The sequence below is a fragment of the Stegodyphus dumicola genome, chromosome X1 (assembly GCF_044657685.1).
Source record: "Stegodyphus dumicola isolate Sdum_Otavi_A_Nest chromosome X1, ASM4465768v1".
NCBI lineage: Eukaryota > Metazoa > Arthropoda > Arachnida > Araneae > Eresidae > Stegodyphus > Stegodyphus dumicola.
Window position 1 is genome coordinate 49,137,878 of NC_140780.1, and position 19,869 is coordinate 49,157,746.

General features: G+C 33.4%; 1 protein-coding gene across 1 annotated transcript in view; it reads right to left on the minus strand.

Moving 5' to 3' along the window:
- LOC118183557 (uncharacterized) overlaps positions 1-19,869 on the minus strand; it is a 166,059-nt gene that overhangs the window by 59,616 nt on the left and 86,574 nt on the right. The window contains exons 9-11 of the mRNA XM_085807772.1: positions 9,441-9,643; positions 9,090-9,285; positions 846-1,210 (exon numbers count right to left, since the gene is read on the minus strand). Of these exons, the coding sequence (XP_085663898.1) occupies positions 846-1,210; positions 9,090-9,285; positions 9,441-9,643 (764 nt within the window). The remainder of the gene's footprint in view (positions 1-845; positions 1,211-9,089; positions 9,286-9,440; positions 9,644-19,869) is intronic.

Consider the following 19,869-nt stretch of genomic DNA (forward strand, 5'->3'; position numbering starts at 1 on the left):
TGTAGGTACTACCAAAGATTGAGACATGAACACATACTTTGAATAAAAATCAAGTAATACAAAATTGTCAAGAAACCTGCATTTTACTGCACACTGACACTGCAAATTCTAATTCATGTTCAGGAGGAACACTTTTGATGTCTACTGATAATGGCAAAACCATGCTCATGAACACTGAAGTCGGAAAAAATCTGCTGTTAAATTCCACTCTCAGATTTGAAATGTTCTGTACATAACTAATTATCCAAGTTCCGTGTTGTAGTTTTAATCAACAACTCTAGCAAAACTTTTTTGGTGGATGAAAAGCCATCATATTACTGTTTTCCAAATGGCTTTGCATCAGATTTGAGAAATATTATTATTCCTGTCTTCTGCCCAGTCATAGAAGAACCAACACCTGTGGTTGTGACACATACAAAGCACAAATCCAACTCATATTTTAACTTCACTTTCTATCTTGTGGTTTCACTCTTTGTTGCGGCTCGCAATGAGATGATATTACAACTCTTATCTGTAGCTTCCAGTAACAAGAAAATTGTCTACGTCTTTACAATGCATAGAGATTCATATCATTAAAAAGAGGGGTCCTGGTAGTTGAAAAGTAAGGTACTTTCCTCAGTATGCTGCTTTGGTGTCTACTTCAGCTAAATGAAAGGCACCTAGTCATTCTCACTGGTGTCAACTAGCTGGTTTCCTGACCTTAGTGTTGGCAGCTTACAAATACGCTTTTGGAAGTACATGATATGGTTTATTTTTACAAGCTCCCATATTTATGACACCTGTGTAATATGATCAAAATTCATAATCAGTATTTGAAAATGCTGTAGAGAAAAAAAAATACCTACCATTACCATATCCACCAGCTATGCGCTCGCAGGCATCATTTTTTTGCCAACACAATGAAACACACATTGATTTTCTTGTACCAAAACAAGGATCTCCAAACAGTGGATGCAAAACAGCAGATGGTGATGTGCTGTAAAGTGGTGCAGTTTCAGTAAATGATGGTAAAGATTCTGGTTGGGGAATACTGTATATGTAGATGTTTGAATTTGAACAAGCTACTGCCAACAGTCCAAGGCATGGCATATCATCTGATGAGCATTCTGAATTAGGATCCTCCCAACAACCACTAGGACACCATACCATATCCCAGACAATTCCATGTTCATGAGCTATACCTAACTGCATTAATGGTTTAGTTTCTAACCTAAATAAAAAAAGAAAAGAAAAACAAGAGTTAAATTTACAGCTGCAAAAATGGATGTCAAGGATATTTAAGGAATTTAAAGAACAGACATTTCATTAAAGGCTTTTCAGCAGATATTCATATTTTTATAAGCCTGTAATATGCATTACAATATAGCGTGATACCACCGGGTAATCTTACATCATCACTTTTACATAACAATGACTACAGCGAGATAATTTAAAGAATTCCATGAAAAATAACCAAAAATTAAATTCTCCAGATCTGATAAAGTATATAAGTTTTACCACTAAATATATTTCAGAATTTAAGATAACTAACCCTCAAGAATTGATTATGTAATTCATAATTTTACCTTTCTTTAACCCGTTCGTGACCAAGGTCGCGTGGACGCGACGCAGCGATTCCACTCTTATCAGCCCTGCGTCGCTTCCAGGTGAAGAGCTCCGATTGATATGGAGAGACCAGCGTCGCGTATGCGTAATCGGAACGTTTTATTTGAATTTTTAAATGCTACTAGATGGCGTTAAACGGCAACGGTTTTCACAATGGTCGACTCATATGGTATTTGACCTTCATGAACGGGCATTGGTTTCTGTTCTATGCTTCTGTATTTGATATATTTATTGATGTAAACAAAGTGAGAATCACGGCTCTTTAAAGGGCTGGGATTTATTGGTCGCTGTGTTTATATTTTGACAGATTGTGGAAATTTATGGAACGTTTATTAGTTGAAATGTTGGAGTAGAATTGCGTTTGTCTTTTGAGGTTTGACAGAGCGAGATTTCGAAATAGATGAATTAATCAAATAGTGAAATGGAAGAAAGAATTTCTTCTAGTTAATATAAACAAACTGGGAAACACGGGTGTTTGAAAGGGCACGTGTGAGTTCAAGTGACTTGTTTATTGCTTTGTTTTTTTCATTAGGAGAATATGGGGGAGTACATTCAGCGGATTAGCAACGGGTAAGAGTAAAATATTTATGTTCGGTTTTGGCGCCGTTTTTTTTTTTTTTTTTTTTTTTTTTTTTTAAATGTGTGTGTTTCGTAGAAGTTTAGGGATATGTGATCGGAAAATTCAGTGAATTTATTTGCATTTAATGACAAAAAGAAAAAAGTGCTGATGTTATCAACTATACATGACGGCGTTATTGTGCCAATTGGTAAAAAAGACCGAAAGACTAGAAAGGACATTTTGAAGCCACTCTGCGTTGTGGAGTATAATCACAATATGGGGGGGGGTGTTGACACTGGCGATTCTATTATTCATCACTATCCAGCATTTAGAAAAACCGTAAAATGGTATAAAAAGTATAAAAAGCTGTTTTTTGGTTTGTTAGATATGGCACTTCTAAATGCAAATGTAATATATTCGAAGGTAAAAGGCGAGAAAATATCTTCTTTGGAATTCAGATCCAGAGTTATTCATCAAATAATAGGAAAATTCGCTAAACCAAGGAGCTCAAAAACTTGTTCAAAATTACCGGGCATTCAACCATTTCGTCTAACTGGTAGACATTTTCCAAAAATTTATATTGATGGGAAAGGAAATAAAAGTGGAAGAAGATGTGTCGTATGTGCTAAAAAAAATCGAAAACAAACATCATATTATGAGTGCAAAATATGCAATGTTGGACTCTGTGTGGATCCTTGTTTTGAACTATATCACACACAGCAGAATTTTTAAATTTCGATTTTATTCAGAATATTTTATTATTCTTAATTTCCTCTTTTTTTATTTTGTGTTTGTAATATTTGCAGCTTTGTTTTATTGTGTATAGTATTTGTTTTCATGTGCATAGTAATAATTTTAGTTTTTTTGCATATTTCATTCATTTGTATTAACGTTATATTTTTTATTTTAATACATATTAAATAGAAGTATAGTATATATATAATTTATAAATTTGGAGTCTTTTTATTAAAATGCTGATTTTATACGAATTTTTTTGTAAACTTAGGCTTAACTGCTTAAAATGCGCGGGCCGGTAGTGACGCTCCGTTTCAGAGCGTTCGTTCCCGTGACTGAGTTTTATTTCCGGCGCGCTGGTCCTTAAAGGGTTAAATTTCAAATGATACCATCAATTAATTTACGTAGTTAAGCAAACATTCTATTTATAGGAATCTATAGGTACTATGTTAGTTTAGGAGTTAAATAACAAAAATCAGCATTATATATCACAATAAAGATTTTTGGTGTTTGACTTCTAAATTAATCTTCACTCGGCATGTTATTGTAATCTAAATTATAGGTACTTATGTATTAATGCAATCCCCTTGGCACAACTTGGAGAATTTTTACAGACGAAGAGGTAAAAGTTACTTTGGCACAAGTTGGTGGTTTTCGCACTTTTTTTAAAAGAAAGATTCCCAAACTATCAATAATCATAAGTTGGTAAACATAACTATATGAAAAGAAAGCTTTAGAAAATTAAAATGCGAATTTAAATTATTAAAGATGAATTATGCGACATATTTAAAAAATTAAACACTTGCATTCTCCTTTAAATCTTTCTGCAATTTCCCCTCTCCTATTCTTCTCTGGAAGTAAACAGTGATCTGTTTTTGCTTAGGAAAAAAATCAGAGAATTGTGGACACTCAGCCCTGACAACAGGAAATGCATTTCCTCACTGTTTCTTCTAGAAAATTTTCAGCACTCCTGCAGAAATTTTACAGTGGTTTCTTACATTGCTAACAAATTGTAGGAGCTCATATTTTAAAACTAGGTTAAATGGAAAAAATATCATGATTTGTTTATAGAAACAGTTGGAATATACCAAAAAAGAACTCATATAGAAATGGCAGAGTTGTTTCACTGAAGGACTGTTCTGATGATGGTTGTCGAAAGAACGGTTACACAATAGGTTGCCAGAATTTGGACCATTCTGTAAATTTGATGGCTTCTAAAGATGGTTGCATTAATACTCAAATATATTTCCTTAAATAATAAAGATAGAATAACATGTTATCATGAAGCAACTGAAGTAAAGATTTCCCCATTCTTATGTAGACATAAATTTGGTAGGATTACTACAACTTATATGAACATGCAAAGGATATAATTGCAATTTTTCTGATACGAAAATTTTTAAATATACTCATTTCTATAAAAATAGTAACACAGAAAACAGAAAAGGAAATTAAAACAAAATTTATGGGAAACACAGAGCTAAATCGAGAATGCAAATGATTAGAAATAAAGAGAAAATATATAGTATATACCAGTGCTCAGCAGCACCAACTGAATAATAGTGAGAAGCTTATAAACACATTGTCAACTTCTGAACAGTCAAAAACTAATTTATCACTACAGTCAAAAGTCATTAATTCGGACATCCATAATCCGGACCTCAAAGCTTTCAACTTTCTGTGTCAACGCATGCGCGTAAGGCCTTTACGGCTGAGAATATGCTTGTGCACACGTGCGCAAAATACGTTTACGAGTGCGCGTTTAATGTATAACGGACGGAGCTTATTTAATTATCTATTTCAGTTAATGTTGCAGATTGCGTTGTTTCTTAATCTTCGAATTGGATCTGGCTTATTATTTTTTGCAGACTGTTAGAGCAATTTTATAAAAGTAAGCTTGAACTTTCGATTATGTCAAATAGAATTTCTGATATATATTTATTAATATGTAAATGATCTACAAAGCGAAAGTATGTTTCGAAGTTCATTAAACAAAAAGTGGAATTGCTACAAAAAATGGATTAAGGCATATCCTTTGTTTATCTAAACTTTAACGTTTGTTTATCTAAACTATGTTTATCTTTAACGCTGCGGAATGAATTGGAAGTTGACCTGTCAGCACTATCCTTATCTTCAGGGCAGATGTTTTTATTTTATTTGGCTTATAATTCCTTATTAAATGTAGTATTTCATCTCGATGTACTCCATCTTTGATTTGATTTAAATCAAATTCCTCATCATTATAATTCGCTTCCGATAGCGATGAAAGTGACAAAGGTTATTGAAAACGAAAAAATTTCGATTGACAAATTAGTCGGTATTCTCGACACAGCAATTATAGGACTTGAACAGCGGAACTTTGTAACTGAACAAGAAATTATGTCCGTTTATAGAATTAAAGAGAATGTACTATCACATAGAAAATGAAGCAACTTAAACAACTTACATTGAAAGAAATGTTTAATAAAGTAAACAAATAAATATTAAGCTTTTTTTTGTAAATTTTGATACCCTTTAGACCATAATTGTTCTTTATTTCATAAATTATGGTTTCATATTTTTAATTTTATAATTTCTGCATGCCATCTTACCAGATTTAAACTCATGATCTATAATCCAGAATCGCCGAAGTCCCGACGAGTCCGGATTAATGACTTTTGACTGTATAAATGAACTGAAAGCTGTTTTACAGATATCATTACACCTAACCAAGGCCAAAGGACATCATATATGTAAACCCACAGAATTCCTACAAAAATGGATTATTAGGCTATATGAAGGAAGACGTTTGGTACTGCAACAATGCCACCTATACAGTGCATAATATCATGATCGTGATATGAAGGTAGAAGCTGTAGACAATAGAATAGGATGAGTAAAATCTGGCAAATAACCATGAGCTGCAATGACACCACAGCATTATAAAAATCTTAACTGCATAGCTATGATGATCTATGCAGCTTCCTCTTGAGTGTTCACACAGCGTAATAAATGCATGGCATTTTTTGCTTCGTTGATTAACAGTACCTGCTGTACAAAAGAGTGTATTTAAATATTCGTTTGTGCAGGCTTCGTATGACAATAAATCATTAAAATTTCAAACTGCAGCAGTACATAAACACAGGCAATGGTTAACCTTTGGCAAGCTTTTGTATTGGTTTATTTTCTACATTTTATCCTTGTTCCACTCGCATACAATGTCCTCCCCGTGTGTTGCTTTGTCTACCATGTTTTCGTTTGGCTCAGCTGCACCATTTTAAAAGAACTCTAAATTTACTTAAATTCAATTAAATAATATATGATTCATTTATTTATTATTCATTTATTCATTTATTTATTATACTATTTATTAAAATGATTATGACAAAGTGTATTTATATTTAATTGCATCATCTAAATTTTATGCTTTTTTGCTAAGTTGATTTCATAATGTCCTTACAAGTTTAAAGTTCGGTTTATTGAGATTACAGCAAAGCATACTAGGGCTATCTGCCTTCTTACACTTCCAAACTGAGAAAATTCTGAGTAGGTTAGTTTTAATTTTCCTAAGTAATTTTAAACACTGTGAAAATAAATTAATAATTAATGTATACACTGTTGTGTGCATGAACTTAGTAATGATACATATAACGCAAAGTTAAAATTGTACAAAAAATTAAATTCAGATATTTACTAATTAAACAGTTATATAAATGTCTACAGCAGATTAACACAATTCACATCAAACAAAATTTAGTAAGAAAAGTTATACTGAAGATCATCAGGGATGAGAGAATTCAATAATTTTTAAAGCAAAAAATGTACAATTTACAAACATATAAGAGTAAAGAAACTGACATCACTGAGCCGGGTAACAGAGTGGATATATATATAAATATATTTATATATGTTTGGTGCGGCCGATTGCAACCAAAATACGAGGTGCACATCTACATGTTATAGCAGTCCTATATACAAAATTTCAGCGTTCTGAGGCTACTCGTTTTTGAGTTATGCAAGATACGTACGTACGTACATACGCCACGAAAAATTCTCTTCAGAATTAATTTTAAAGCAGTTTTATAATTTTTTTGAAGAAAAAGAGTATTTTATTCTGTCCTTACGTACAGATATCATGCAAAAACATCGTTAAATTGCATTTGATAGCGGTCAAAATGGATATTTTCGTTGAAATATGCTGCCTGAAACTTTTCGCGATTACAATACTTCCTTTTTACTTCGTACAAGGAAGTTAAAAAGGTTAAAACATTTTGCAGTGAAATCCTAGTGATTAACAATTATAGCATGCCCATAGAACTGCTGTTGTGGTCGAACGGCACACGTGAGCAAATGAGAATTACTGCGAGCAACAGTAAAATCCTAGTATATGGCTTTGGCACGATTTTGAAAATTGTCGCCAATACCAAAATGACCCACTGACTGCTCATTATAATGTCGCAGAATCCCGCGTGTACCATACATAGGAAAAAAAAAAAAAAGGTTTAAAAAGATTTTGCGGTAAAATCTTGGTATATGCTACAGCCTTGGCACGATTTTGAAAACTGTCCCAAGACCAAAATGACCCGTTTACTGCTCATCATCATGTCACATGTAATTAAGCACGGATTTTCATAGTTCCCCCTCAAAATAACTAATCCATTAATTTACTTCTGCCGAAAAATATTTTCTTTTACTTTAAAAGTTTAAAGAAATTTTAAACAATATTCATTTTACAAACTCTTGATAACATGACCTTCGAACTTCGGCAATGGCTTCGAGCTTTCTCGACAGATATTTCGTGCATGCGCAGCTGTTTCCCTTTACGTTGGAACACAGCCATTCCTGATGCAGAGAAGTTTTCCTTCTTAAATACATATTCTTTGATTCTAACCTCCATAGTACCATACTGTACACTAGGATTAAACTGATTTTATTTTATACGAGAATAAGTATTTTGTTTAGTTCAACATGCACTGCACATGTGATTCTCGAGGTTACTGGAAACTAAAAGTTGCTGGTAACTTGGTTTGCCTTTCTAAAAGACAATCTAATTGCAGCTGTGAATATTGGCTCTATGATAGCTGCTCGAATGACGCTCACGCAATACACAATTAGCCAAGAAAGTGATTGCTTCCAATGTCGGTGCAAAACTAGTTTTTTTTTGGGGGGGTGGGGGGAATCGCCATATGAAATTCCCTTACTTTTCCCTCAATTTTCAAATTCCCTGAATTTTTCTGGTTTTTTAGGTAGAGCGGAAATCTTGTTATACCCTTCCTTTGTAGAACATGAGCCAACCCTATTCCAATGATATGACTAACTACTACATATTACCTAGAATGTCTGACTCTTCAAAGCACAACAAATATGTCTTCTTTCCTGGCCTATCTGCTTTGTCAGACATGTTGTTAATTGAACAAGTATCCGATAATGGACACTTGGCAACTGGCTCATCAATCTCCTCCAGCAGCAAGTAATAAACTGCAGGTCCATGTGAAAGTAGGCATTAATTCAGGAAACAAAGTCATAGTGTTTCTTGACTTGGGTAAAATAAAGCTCTTATTAACAATCAAGATGGCATCACTAAATACTGCTTTTGTGCAAATAATAGTATTAGTTAAAATTTTTATATATTTCTTTCTAACACCATTAGTTGTACAAATTTAATCTAGCAAATTTTTCAAGGTGCTATTCCCAAAAATTTATGTATAGTTTATAAAATTAAAAACTCTCCTACTACACACAGAGAGGGGAGGGAGAGAAACCAGGAAATGAAAGGTAATGAAAACAGTATTATGATACATTTCTGAAGAATGTATAAAAATGTCAATTTCATGTGTGTTGCTGAAATCCATCAGGCTGACATCTTCTCACTAAGCCAATTATTTAAAGTATGATTTATTTGATTACTTTTGAACATATTATAGAAGTGAAAAATTGTCACATACATGTTTCACTACAAGGAACATAAGCTAATAGCTTTGGGTTATAATAGCTTAGTTAATAAGTTATAGCTTTTGGGAAGATTTTCCAATTCTCTTCAGTATTACACAGACTTAAAATATACAATTCAAGATCTTTCATGATGAATAAAAGGTACAATTTATAAACATAAAATTTAAACATTTAGAACATGTTTAAAAATTTAGAACATGCGTAAGTAATTAATAATTACTTATGCACTGGCGTACTGAATATACATTGGTGTACTTACGCACTTCCAAGATGACCAACATTCCACAACTGAAGAAGACCTTTCTCTTCAGGAGTATCAGTATAAGAATAATAATTGTTTATAGAGCTACCTGTAGCAAGAGCAATATACTGCGTAGTTTGGATATTAGGTGTGGGACACCAAGCAGCACTCCATATTGGACCACCAGCAAAAAATGTAAGATGATTTGATGTCACTACAAAATGACAATCAAAATCATGAAGAAAAAATTTATTACTGCACAATAAAAATGTATTTTTTTAAGTCATATACCTTTAATTTTTCTCAGATTACAGCACACAATATGGAAAACATAACTTTCAACCATTTTATTGCAGACGTTATTCTTACCATCTAATGGAGTACTATCAAAACAATTCAGTTGAAACCAATCAGTTTCTTCTTTCAACCAAGTTTTTTCAATTTTCAGCAACAATGAATTTTTTAGAGGTGGCAGAGATTCTTCAAATTCTTTGCCAAGAAGACAGTGCCAAGTTGATTTCTTTGGTTTATATGAAGGAAAGAAAATACCAGCAAAGGAATTTCTCCCACAACTGCGGAAGAAACATAGGTTAACTTTTTTTTTTTACATGAAAGTTACAACTCAAAATCTATTCAAAAAATGCAAAACAGCTCATATGTACAAATCATTTGTAATTTGTACAAATACAAATAAAATAGTACATTAACAAGCCTGCCCACATCATAAAACGGCATTTAAAGTGACATGTTCTGTTAATGAGTTAAACAGGGTTCGTACGCATTTCTGCACAAGGAAATTAAGGACTTTTAAGGAACATTAATGAAAAAAATTAAAGACCTATGAGCAAATGCAAACTGAATAAATTCAATTAAAAATATATCTATGCCTGAATGTGAGTAGCTTGCATTATTATTAAACATAACTTAGCATAATTATTAATATTTTGAGAATAAAAATAATTTTATGAAATTTATCAAGTAGCATTAAATATTTTACACTCATAATAACTGGACATATCTGAAAGAAGATAAGTGACATTTTAGTTACATTTTACTAACAGTTAGCTTTTTTTTTTTTTTTTTTTTTTTTTTTTTAATGTCTCCTTTTGTCACACACTAGAGGTTTAGTAAGTAGATTTTATGTCAAGCAGCATAGGTTAAAGTGAGCATTAAAATTATAATCAGCATGATTCATAACAAAAGACTGGCTGTTGTCACCACTCCTGCTCGCCTATAGTAAGACCTGTTAATCAGAACAAACCGGAAAGGCCTGATATAGGCATAGTTAGCAAGTTTTGAAAGTTAGCTGACCACTGTCTGACGCTGTTAGTGTCATAGCTTCGTGTAGAGTTCCAGGGGTTGTAACTCAGTTAATATAATTTAAGGTTCTATTAGGCCACTAAAGCATTAGCGGTGATAAGTTGTTTTGCATTAAGTCTCACTAGATGCAAAGAATAAGTTTCACATGAATTTTTATATTTTTGTGTTTTACCTTGTGACCACGGTAAAAGTTTAATACGTTGAGCCTGGCGCCAAATTTGTTGTCCTTTCTGTTCAGCCGGCAGCGATCAGCCGATGGCAATATTGCGATCAAGCGGTGCAATATTGTAGACTTAAATTATTCATAAATTAAACAAAAAGGAAGGAGACGCATATAAAGTCCAAAAGTATTGTTCGAAATGTTATGATGACAATTCAAAACTATTTGGATGCAAGATAGCCAAAAATGTAACCAAAATAGTTGTTTCATATTGTAATATGTGTAAAGCTAAGCCGTATTTTTGTTTAAAATGTTTCAATAAATTTCATTAAAACTACTTTTGATCACATTTCATTGAGACTATACTTATTTTCTAACTTTAATACCGTCGGTCCGGCGGACTGACGCCAGCCAAACGAAAATTCTAGAATAATATTTGTTAAAAAACCCTATTAATATCACAATCTCATAAAATTTCACAGTTTAAAATACATGCAATCTATGACATTGATTTTTAAACAATATTAGGGTAATTACACATTAAAATCTACAAAACATAAAACTCAACAAAATAATTATGCGTCTTTTTAATTTGAAGGCCTGCCCAGACATTTTGGCTAATTTATATCAATTTCCTTCTCCTTAAACATGTTTTCTAACAATTAAAAATTTATCTCAATATGCAAAACAATGTTCTCATTAGTTTCTGAGTGTTTTATCTCCCAACTGCCAACCTCTCCACAATGTACTACCTATGAGGGCTTACTTGATCTGGTAAAAGTTAAATAGTCCAACAACCCCCCGACAGACGTGAAACAAATTATCACTATGTCTGAAAGTAACTATAAATCAGATAATAAATTTAAATAAAGGTTTCAATAAGCTTCTTATTCAAAAAGAACTTAAAACATATAGGCATGTTCTTATGCAAACAAAATCATTTACAGTTTGTGGTGATATAATTAAACAAGAAGAGTCAAATTAAAACTAAAAATATGGACTAGTGATCAAAGACTATACAATTTAATTTCAATTTAATCTGGTTCAGTAACTCTATTGTCATAATAAACTCAAATGTCTGCAACAGTAATGGAAAGACTAATAATTACAAATTATCAGAGCTGACACATCTAATCCAAAGAGCAAGTGGAAGTCAGAAACACACTTGTCTTACACTCCAGAAACCTTCATTTTATCACATTTTTCTGGAATCTTTTAGAATCTAGGGTCTATAAATTTGCCTTAAAATCTTTCTAAACTTTCAGAGCTTCAACGCCTAAAATCCTAAAGAAAAATTACCCCTACCAATTCTGTAACAGCAAAAAGCCAGAAATGTTTTTAAAAAAAATCGGAAGAAAAAAGTGTGAAATCAATTTTATAGAGAAAACTGATGCATTTTCTGAGATTTCTGATCATTCTGAAAAATGGGGAAAATTCTTACCATGAAAAAATTAAAAAGACATTTTTAATTAATTACATAGCTATTTTGCTTTTGCTAAAAACTGTTTTGTAAACTGTGCTTTATAGCATTATTCCTTGCTTATTTTTCAGATTCAAAAAAATTGTACAATATATGGCCAAAATGGAACTTTATAATATGACAAAGAAAAAGAAAAATACTTTATTTTAATATTATTTCTTAAATATAATTCCAATATATTACCATTATTTTAATGAAATTTAACAAAAAAATCGTCAAAAAATTCCCAGATCTCGGAATTAAAAATTTTCTATAGAAACCGATCTTATAATCGCCAAAATGTTGATAATCGCCAAATTTAGAACCGTTTAATTAAAGAATTCACATCCCCAAAAGTGGAAAGTTCTTTCAGAGCTCTTCATTACAAAAAATGAAATAATTTTGAAATGCTCATGTTTCACTTCTTGTTCAGAAACTTGAGTATACCACCATTATTTATATTACAAATAGGAAAAAATTATAACTCATGAACCCATTCAAAAAATAGCCATATTTGTCAGTGAATCACCAAAAAATATTCCTGCAAAATGCTAATTCACACTTGAAATGACAGTCGCAAAAACAGACAGAAATTTCAGATGATTAAAATTAAGGACCTTCTGCCGCTTTTGGCCAAAATTAAGGACTTTTAAGGACCAAAAATCGATTCAAAAAACTTAAGGACTTTTAAGGACTCTTAAGGACCATACGAAACCTGTTAAAGCTTTATGCTGCATACTGTCTTACTTCTTTTTAGCTCATGTAGCAATTCATCAAAGCACAAGTTAAATGCAAATACGAGCTAGGGAAGTTAAATATAGTTTAACTGCCAGATACTGTTCAATCTCAGGTACTCATAGAAGAAAAAATTTTTACAATTAACACCACCAATAAGATATCTTAATTAAGAGGAATTAATTTAGTTCAAAGGTGTAAAATTCCACAGGTTTACTAGTCAAACTGGTCTAGAGCTTTGCCCACTCTAGAGGCAAAACAAATTGTAAACTTGTATTATAGGAAGCAAAACTTGTTTTGAACACTTTCTTTAATTTGAAATGCTGAGTGAATATTTAGTCAAGCTGCTGGATTACTATGTTTTTACTTATTTAATATTTAACAGCACTGCAATACTTATTTTGATACATATGATAACTCTTTGAGTCTCTTTGTGTAGCTGACAATGATAATTAAATGAAGTTAACAAGATCAGAAACTTGAGTACTAAAAACTGAAATGTCAACCTTTTTACACTGCAGATGACATTTGTCTCAAATGATTCCTTCAATCACTTTGGGCTTAAGGAAGCTTTCTTCAACAGAGGATATTGAAAGTATGTGATCATCTTTTTCCTTAAGCCACTTTTTCATTCAAGATTGCCTTCTGCCATTCCAGCTGTTGTTTGGGTTTAAAATGAATCTGCTTTTAGAAAGTTATTTCCTTTTCTGGGAAAGGGGGCATTTTTTAAAAAAGCAAATTATACACATTTATCACCATACCCATCTCCTAAATCTTTACTTATTCCTTCATATAACTTCTATAATTAGAATTAGACTAGTGCATGATGGATGGAGGAATTCTGGATATGATGCAGCATAAAGTGAGCATTTGCACTAATTATAAGCACTTACTTTTAATTGTAACACTCGACTTATATTGCATCAGATCCAAAATTTTGTCAGCGGTTAACCATTTCTGGCACTTGGTTACCAACTAAAAAAATTTGTAATTTATCCCAACACCATTTTTTTCCCCAAACTTAAGTCTCTCGTGAATTTTCAATTTCATTCTGACATTGCCATTTGCTACACAAAAATACACATTAATATTATAAACACTGGCCAATGAATTAGAAACCTTTCAGATTTTCATTTAAATGCATGCTAGGGATGAAGTATGCATATTTTTTTATGAAGTGGGTTACACATGGTCAAAATGCTATTATAAGTAACAGTGCTTTTCACAATGAATGAAGTAAAATGGGAAAAATGACAGATTTTGCCCTATTTGATAAAGAGCTCATTGTTAGCATCCATCTAGCAGGGGCCTTGGCTTTGAAGACAGAAAAGCTCACTGGGTTCTCAAAATCAGCCATATCAAAGGTTTTCAAAAGTTGGAATCGGACACCACAATGCTTTTCTAGAAGACATAACTGCAGTTCAAGCACAATTTTCCAAGAGTGATCGCCGGCATCTCTGACGAATTGTACAAAACAGGGACTCTACTCTGCTTCAACTGACACAGATCGTGAACCAAGGCTCTTCCCAGCAGATTTTAGCTCGAACCATGTGCAGAGAATTGCAGAGGATAGGAATGCATGGTCGGGAGCCTGTGAGAAAAACCACTCATTTCTGCCGAACATGCAAGAATTCGTTCGCAGTGGTGTTAGGAAAGACACTGGATATCTGAGGATTGGAAAGAGGTAATATGGTTGGATGAATCATGCTACATTTTATTTTGCACTGATGGAAGACGTCGAATTTGGCAAGAACCCATGAATCTGTTGTGGACCACACAGAGACGAGAAAATCATGTGTGTGGTCCCTGCAAGGTTACTGTTCTCAAGCTTCTATGATGTACCAGATGACATAGTCTGGCATCATAGATGCAATAATTTTTTCCAGGTAACAGTGAAAGAGACATAACTTCATGCCCAGTGTCAAGAGATTTTAGTGTTCTGTCATCAAAGCCTCTCGATTTCAGGAGGGCTGACGAACCAATAATCTTGTCTTTCATCTGATGTCGTTCCAGATATACCGTATCAGAGAATGTAAAATACTACTGAAAAATTGCGTATTTAAGTATCTAACTAAACTCCTAGGCATACAACGAATATGTACAACTGCTTATCATCCTCAAAGCAATGGCTTAATTGAGGAATTTCCACATCCTTTAAAAGCTGCATTAATGTGCCATTACACTCTAAAATGGACGGAAGTTTTAATAAACTGCTAATTGGTTTTGAAAACAGCTCTGAAAGAAACCATCGGTTGCACTCATGCTGAGCTTGTATACGGAACTAACATTCAACTCCCAGGTGATTTTTTTCGACACACTGAATGTTGCAACTGTGCTGAATACATAAACGTGTTCACATGTGTTTGTGCTACGTGATGCAGTACGACGGCCCCTACAACCGCCATAGGATGGACCCTTTAAAGTTCTCAAATGTGGTGAAAAACTGTTCAAATTCTCCATGCATGGAAAAATTGTTTCGTTCTCAATTGAGAGGGTGAAACAAGCATTTCTGTTTAATGCCAACATGGATATTCGCTCGCCTTATGCTTTAAAACCTTCATCTGCCCATCACGACAAACCAAACATTCGTGAAACTCATATGAGCAGACAAGTGCTTTTCCTTGATGATGATATTGGAGGGGGAGTATGTGGCAGATCACACAGATATGAGAGAATTGTGTGTGCAGTTGCTGCAAGTCACTGTTTCCAAGCTTTTATGACGTGCCAGATGACATAGTCTGGTATCACAGATGGAATAATTTGTTCCAATTGAAAGTGTGAGACATAATTTCATGACTAATGTCAAGAGATTTTAGTGTTATGCACCATGTCTATTATCAAAGCCTCTCGATTTTAGGAGGGCTGACGAACCACTGATTTGTCTTTCCTCAGATATCATTTCAGATATAACAAATCAGAGGATGTAAAATACTACCAAAAAAGAGGCATAGCTAAATGAGTCTGAAGATTTTTTTTCATCGGAATAAGATCTCAGAAGGCTCCTGAACTCGCGACTAGAGAGACCCTTGCTAGCAGCTTCTGACACCACGAGAACTATAATTCATTTCCATAACTGTTGTATGCTATCATTGAATTATATATATATATATATATATATATATGCTTGTAAAGAGTTTCTCATAATTGTAATAAATATGTTTTGAGTTTAAAATGCAGTAAATATTACGCAATGACACAAATGTACTAATTATTATATGGAGTCAGATGCACTATTTGCCACCACTCAGCACAGTGGTAACCCAGTCTATCCCCAAATCCATTTTGTCTTATTTTCATTGTGCAAGGGTCAAGGGTCTGATGGGAGTGTCAAGGTATGGGGCATGCTCTACTGGTATTCCTTGAGGGTAAACAAACAGCAATGAGATACTACGTCGATATACTGGCAGATCAAGTAACCCTGCAATGATGCATTTTTACTCTCATGGTGACAGATACTTCAAGGACAATAACGCAACTATATAATCATGCCAGAAGTGTTCAAAATTGGTTCATTGAACATCAGTCTGATTTCCAACACCTTCCCTGGCCACCGCATAACCCCGATCTTAACCCCACAGGAAACGTATGGGATATGGTGGAAAGATACATCCGACAGCACTCTACTTTTCCATCTAATTTACAAGCCGCTGCATAAAGTCACATAGCCCATGCTTTGTGACTTTTTAATCCTCTGGATGTAAAAGCACTTCAGAAGCATGTAGACTCCATGCTCAAACGAATAAGAGCAATTATCCACGCAAAAGGTGGTCCAATAAAATACCAATATTGGGTTTATATAATAAATTGGCCAGTGTGTATTATTATTACTGACAACAGGGGTTTTGCAATAAAGATTTTGCTCCCTTGGATCTGATTTATTACTATGAATTCTGGTTACAACAGTGATATGTGCAGCCATTTTATTAAATAATGTTACAGTTCTGTTCTCTAAGAAATGGAGCTTTCTGAGCAGCTCAATAGCTGGTAAGGCTACATTATTCTTTACACTTTCTATCCATAATTTTTTTGACCAATTTTCTTTTTATGATGATTTTATAATAACCTGTTGCTTTTCCTCCATTTCAATCTCTGAAATTTCATAACATCATTAAAAAATGTGCTCATACTGGTTGGTTGGGATTTTTTGGTACAAAACCCATGAAGGTGTTATGTTACGAAAAAAAAAAAAAAAAAGGTGGTGTATTTCCAAAACTTGAAAATAAAAACAAGAACACATGCACCATTCAGTATGTACTAACAAAGGAAATTTAAGACGTTACATATAGGTATAAAACAGCAAGTGTATAATAAAACCTGCGATAAAATGAAACATGTAAAATTCTTTTAAGAAGAACTAGAATATGAAAACCCACGAAATACTGATAGAAAACTCTATAGTCAAAGGATAAATTTTGATGATATGAATATAACTAGATCCCGCTTAGATCTTCTGAAACCCAAATTGGTTTCAGGGCATTCAAATAAAGTGGTAAAACTTTGTAACTTTTCGTCACCAACTAAATCTTTTGCCGAAATCAACCAAGTATTAAAAAAAAAATTTCGAAAAGGATTAAAATTTGGTTAATCAATTAAAATATGTTTAATGGTTAAAACAGTACTGCATTCGCCCATCAGTAGGTATCTGTGTGTTAGTCTTGTGTGACAGATTCTTAGTCGGGATAAAAGAACCCGCTCCTTTTGGTTTAGGGCACATTTCCAATGTTCTATTTTAGGTTTTATATTTTGTAATTTATAGGTTAACTGTGCATCCCAAAGCTTCTGCCATTTCCTCCCAATGTTAATATCTGAATAGGGGACAGGTTGGCTCAATGTCCCACAGGCATATTTTGCAGTGATGTCCGCCAGTTCGTTTCCTTTTATACCAATATGACTTGGTATCCAGCAATGAAGGATCCTTTGGCCTCGAAGCTAACATTGTGCGTCAGCAATTCTATGATTAACGGATTTGTGTTATTCACATATGATTCGAGAGCTTCTAGCACACTGAGTGAGTTTGTGTAAATAATGAAATTTTCCCTATGTTGTTTACCTATGAAAGATAGAGCTAATAGTAAAGCAATAATCTCTGCAGTAAAGATGGTACAAACAAGATGAAATTTTCTTCCCTCAATAGTATTCTTGCACACAAAGGCAGAGTTGACGTGATCCTGGGATTTAGATCCATCCGTATATACTGCAACATAGTCATAGAAAATCTGCTTGTACACAACATCACTGGTGTTATCTTTAGCTAATTTGGATGTTGAGAACCTCATTGTGAGCATCTTTCCAAGAAGGTACAGTCAAAAGTCGTTAATCCGGACGCGTAGGGACTTCGGTGATTCCGGATTATCTATTTTTCCGGATTATAGATCATCAGCTTAAATCTGGTAAAATGGCATGCAGAAATTATAAAATTAAAATTATGAAACCGTAATTTACGAAAGAAAGTACAATTATGATCTAAAGGGTATCAAAATTTACAAAAAAAAAAAAAAAAAAAAAAAAAGCTTAATATTTATTTGTTTACTTTATTAAACATTTCTTTGAATGTAAGTTGTTTAAGTTGTTTCGTTTTCTATGTGATAGTACATTCTCTTTAATTCTATAAACAGACATAATTTCTCGTTCAGTTACAAAGTTCCGCTGTTCAAGTCCTATAATTGCTGTGTCGAGAATACCGACTAATCTGTCAATCGAAATTTTTTCGTTTTCAATAACCTCTGTCCCTTTCTTCGCTATCGGAAGCGAATTATAATGACGAGGCATTTGATTTAAATCATATCAAAGACGGAGTACATCGAGATGAAATACTACATTTAGTATGCAATTATAAGCCAAATAAAATAAAAACATCTGCCCTGAAGATAAGGATAGTGCTGACAGATCAACTTCCAATTCATAGCGAGCCGCGGTGTTAAAGATAAACAAAGGATATGCCTTTACCCATTTTTTGCAGCAATTCTACTTTTTGTTTAACCCTTTCGCATCAACAGTCACGTCTACGTGCCAGCAACGAACACACTCACCCCCCGGCCGACACGCAGGCGTGACAGAGCATTTTCCCATTTACGTGACACAAATACGTGACAGTCCGACTGTCACGTATTTGTGCCAGTGTCCTGGAACGTTTTTCAAACTATAATTTCTGCCACAAGATGGCACTTTATGTCCATATGATTTCAGGTACATGTATATTAGACCTTCTACTCGAAATGAGAGAAGCATGACTCACATACACGTGTTTTTGATTATATAAACAAACGGGGAACTAAATGTTTCCGAATGGCGTGGTTTATTACGTCTCTTTAAATCGCACTTTTATTCGCACATGATAATTGTTCATTGTAAGTAGAAGTTTCACATGCGCTAAAGCGTTGAATATTTCGGTTTGCAGTTCAGTTTTTAGAAAATAATTAGATCTTGTTAGACGTGAATTCTTTCTGTTTTTACTGTTGCAATGTCGAAGTGTCGAAAATGCTTAACAAAGCATGAAATAACAGAAATGATGCAAAATATTTCAGATATTGATTCTGAAAGATTAACTGAAAGACATTTTCCAAAACTTTGTTCAGAAGAGACTGATAAGAAAATGAGACGACGATGCTTCGTTTGTTCACATTCCCGGAAAAAAATCTTCTAAAACGGCAAATGAGTTATTACGAGTGCAAGGAATGTAACGTAGGACTGTGTGTAGATCCCTGTTTTCAAATTTTTCATACGAAAAGAGAATTTTAAGTACTATATTTAGTTTTCAGATGTATAATGTTAAAAGTCATAAAATGGTGAGTAATTAAAATAAAATGTGTAAAATATGCATTTAAACAAGAAATAAGGTAATTAAAGTATATATATATAAATATCTATAAAGCATAAGCCGTTTAAATACTCTATAGAGCATTATTAAACAATGCGTTGATACTTCGGAAATTTCATGGATTTAGGCTTAGTAGCAAAAAAGCTCCCGGCCCTAGAGAGACGCTCGCGTAAGACACTGCCGGCCTCCGCGATAAGCGCGCATTTTCACTATCCGGTTCGAAGGGGTTAATGGACTCCGAAACATACTTTCGATTTGTAGATCCTTTACATGTAAATATATATCGGAAATTCTATTTGACATAATC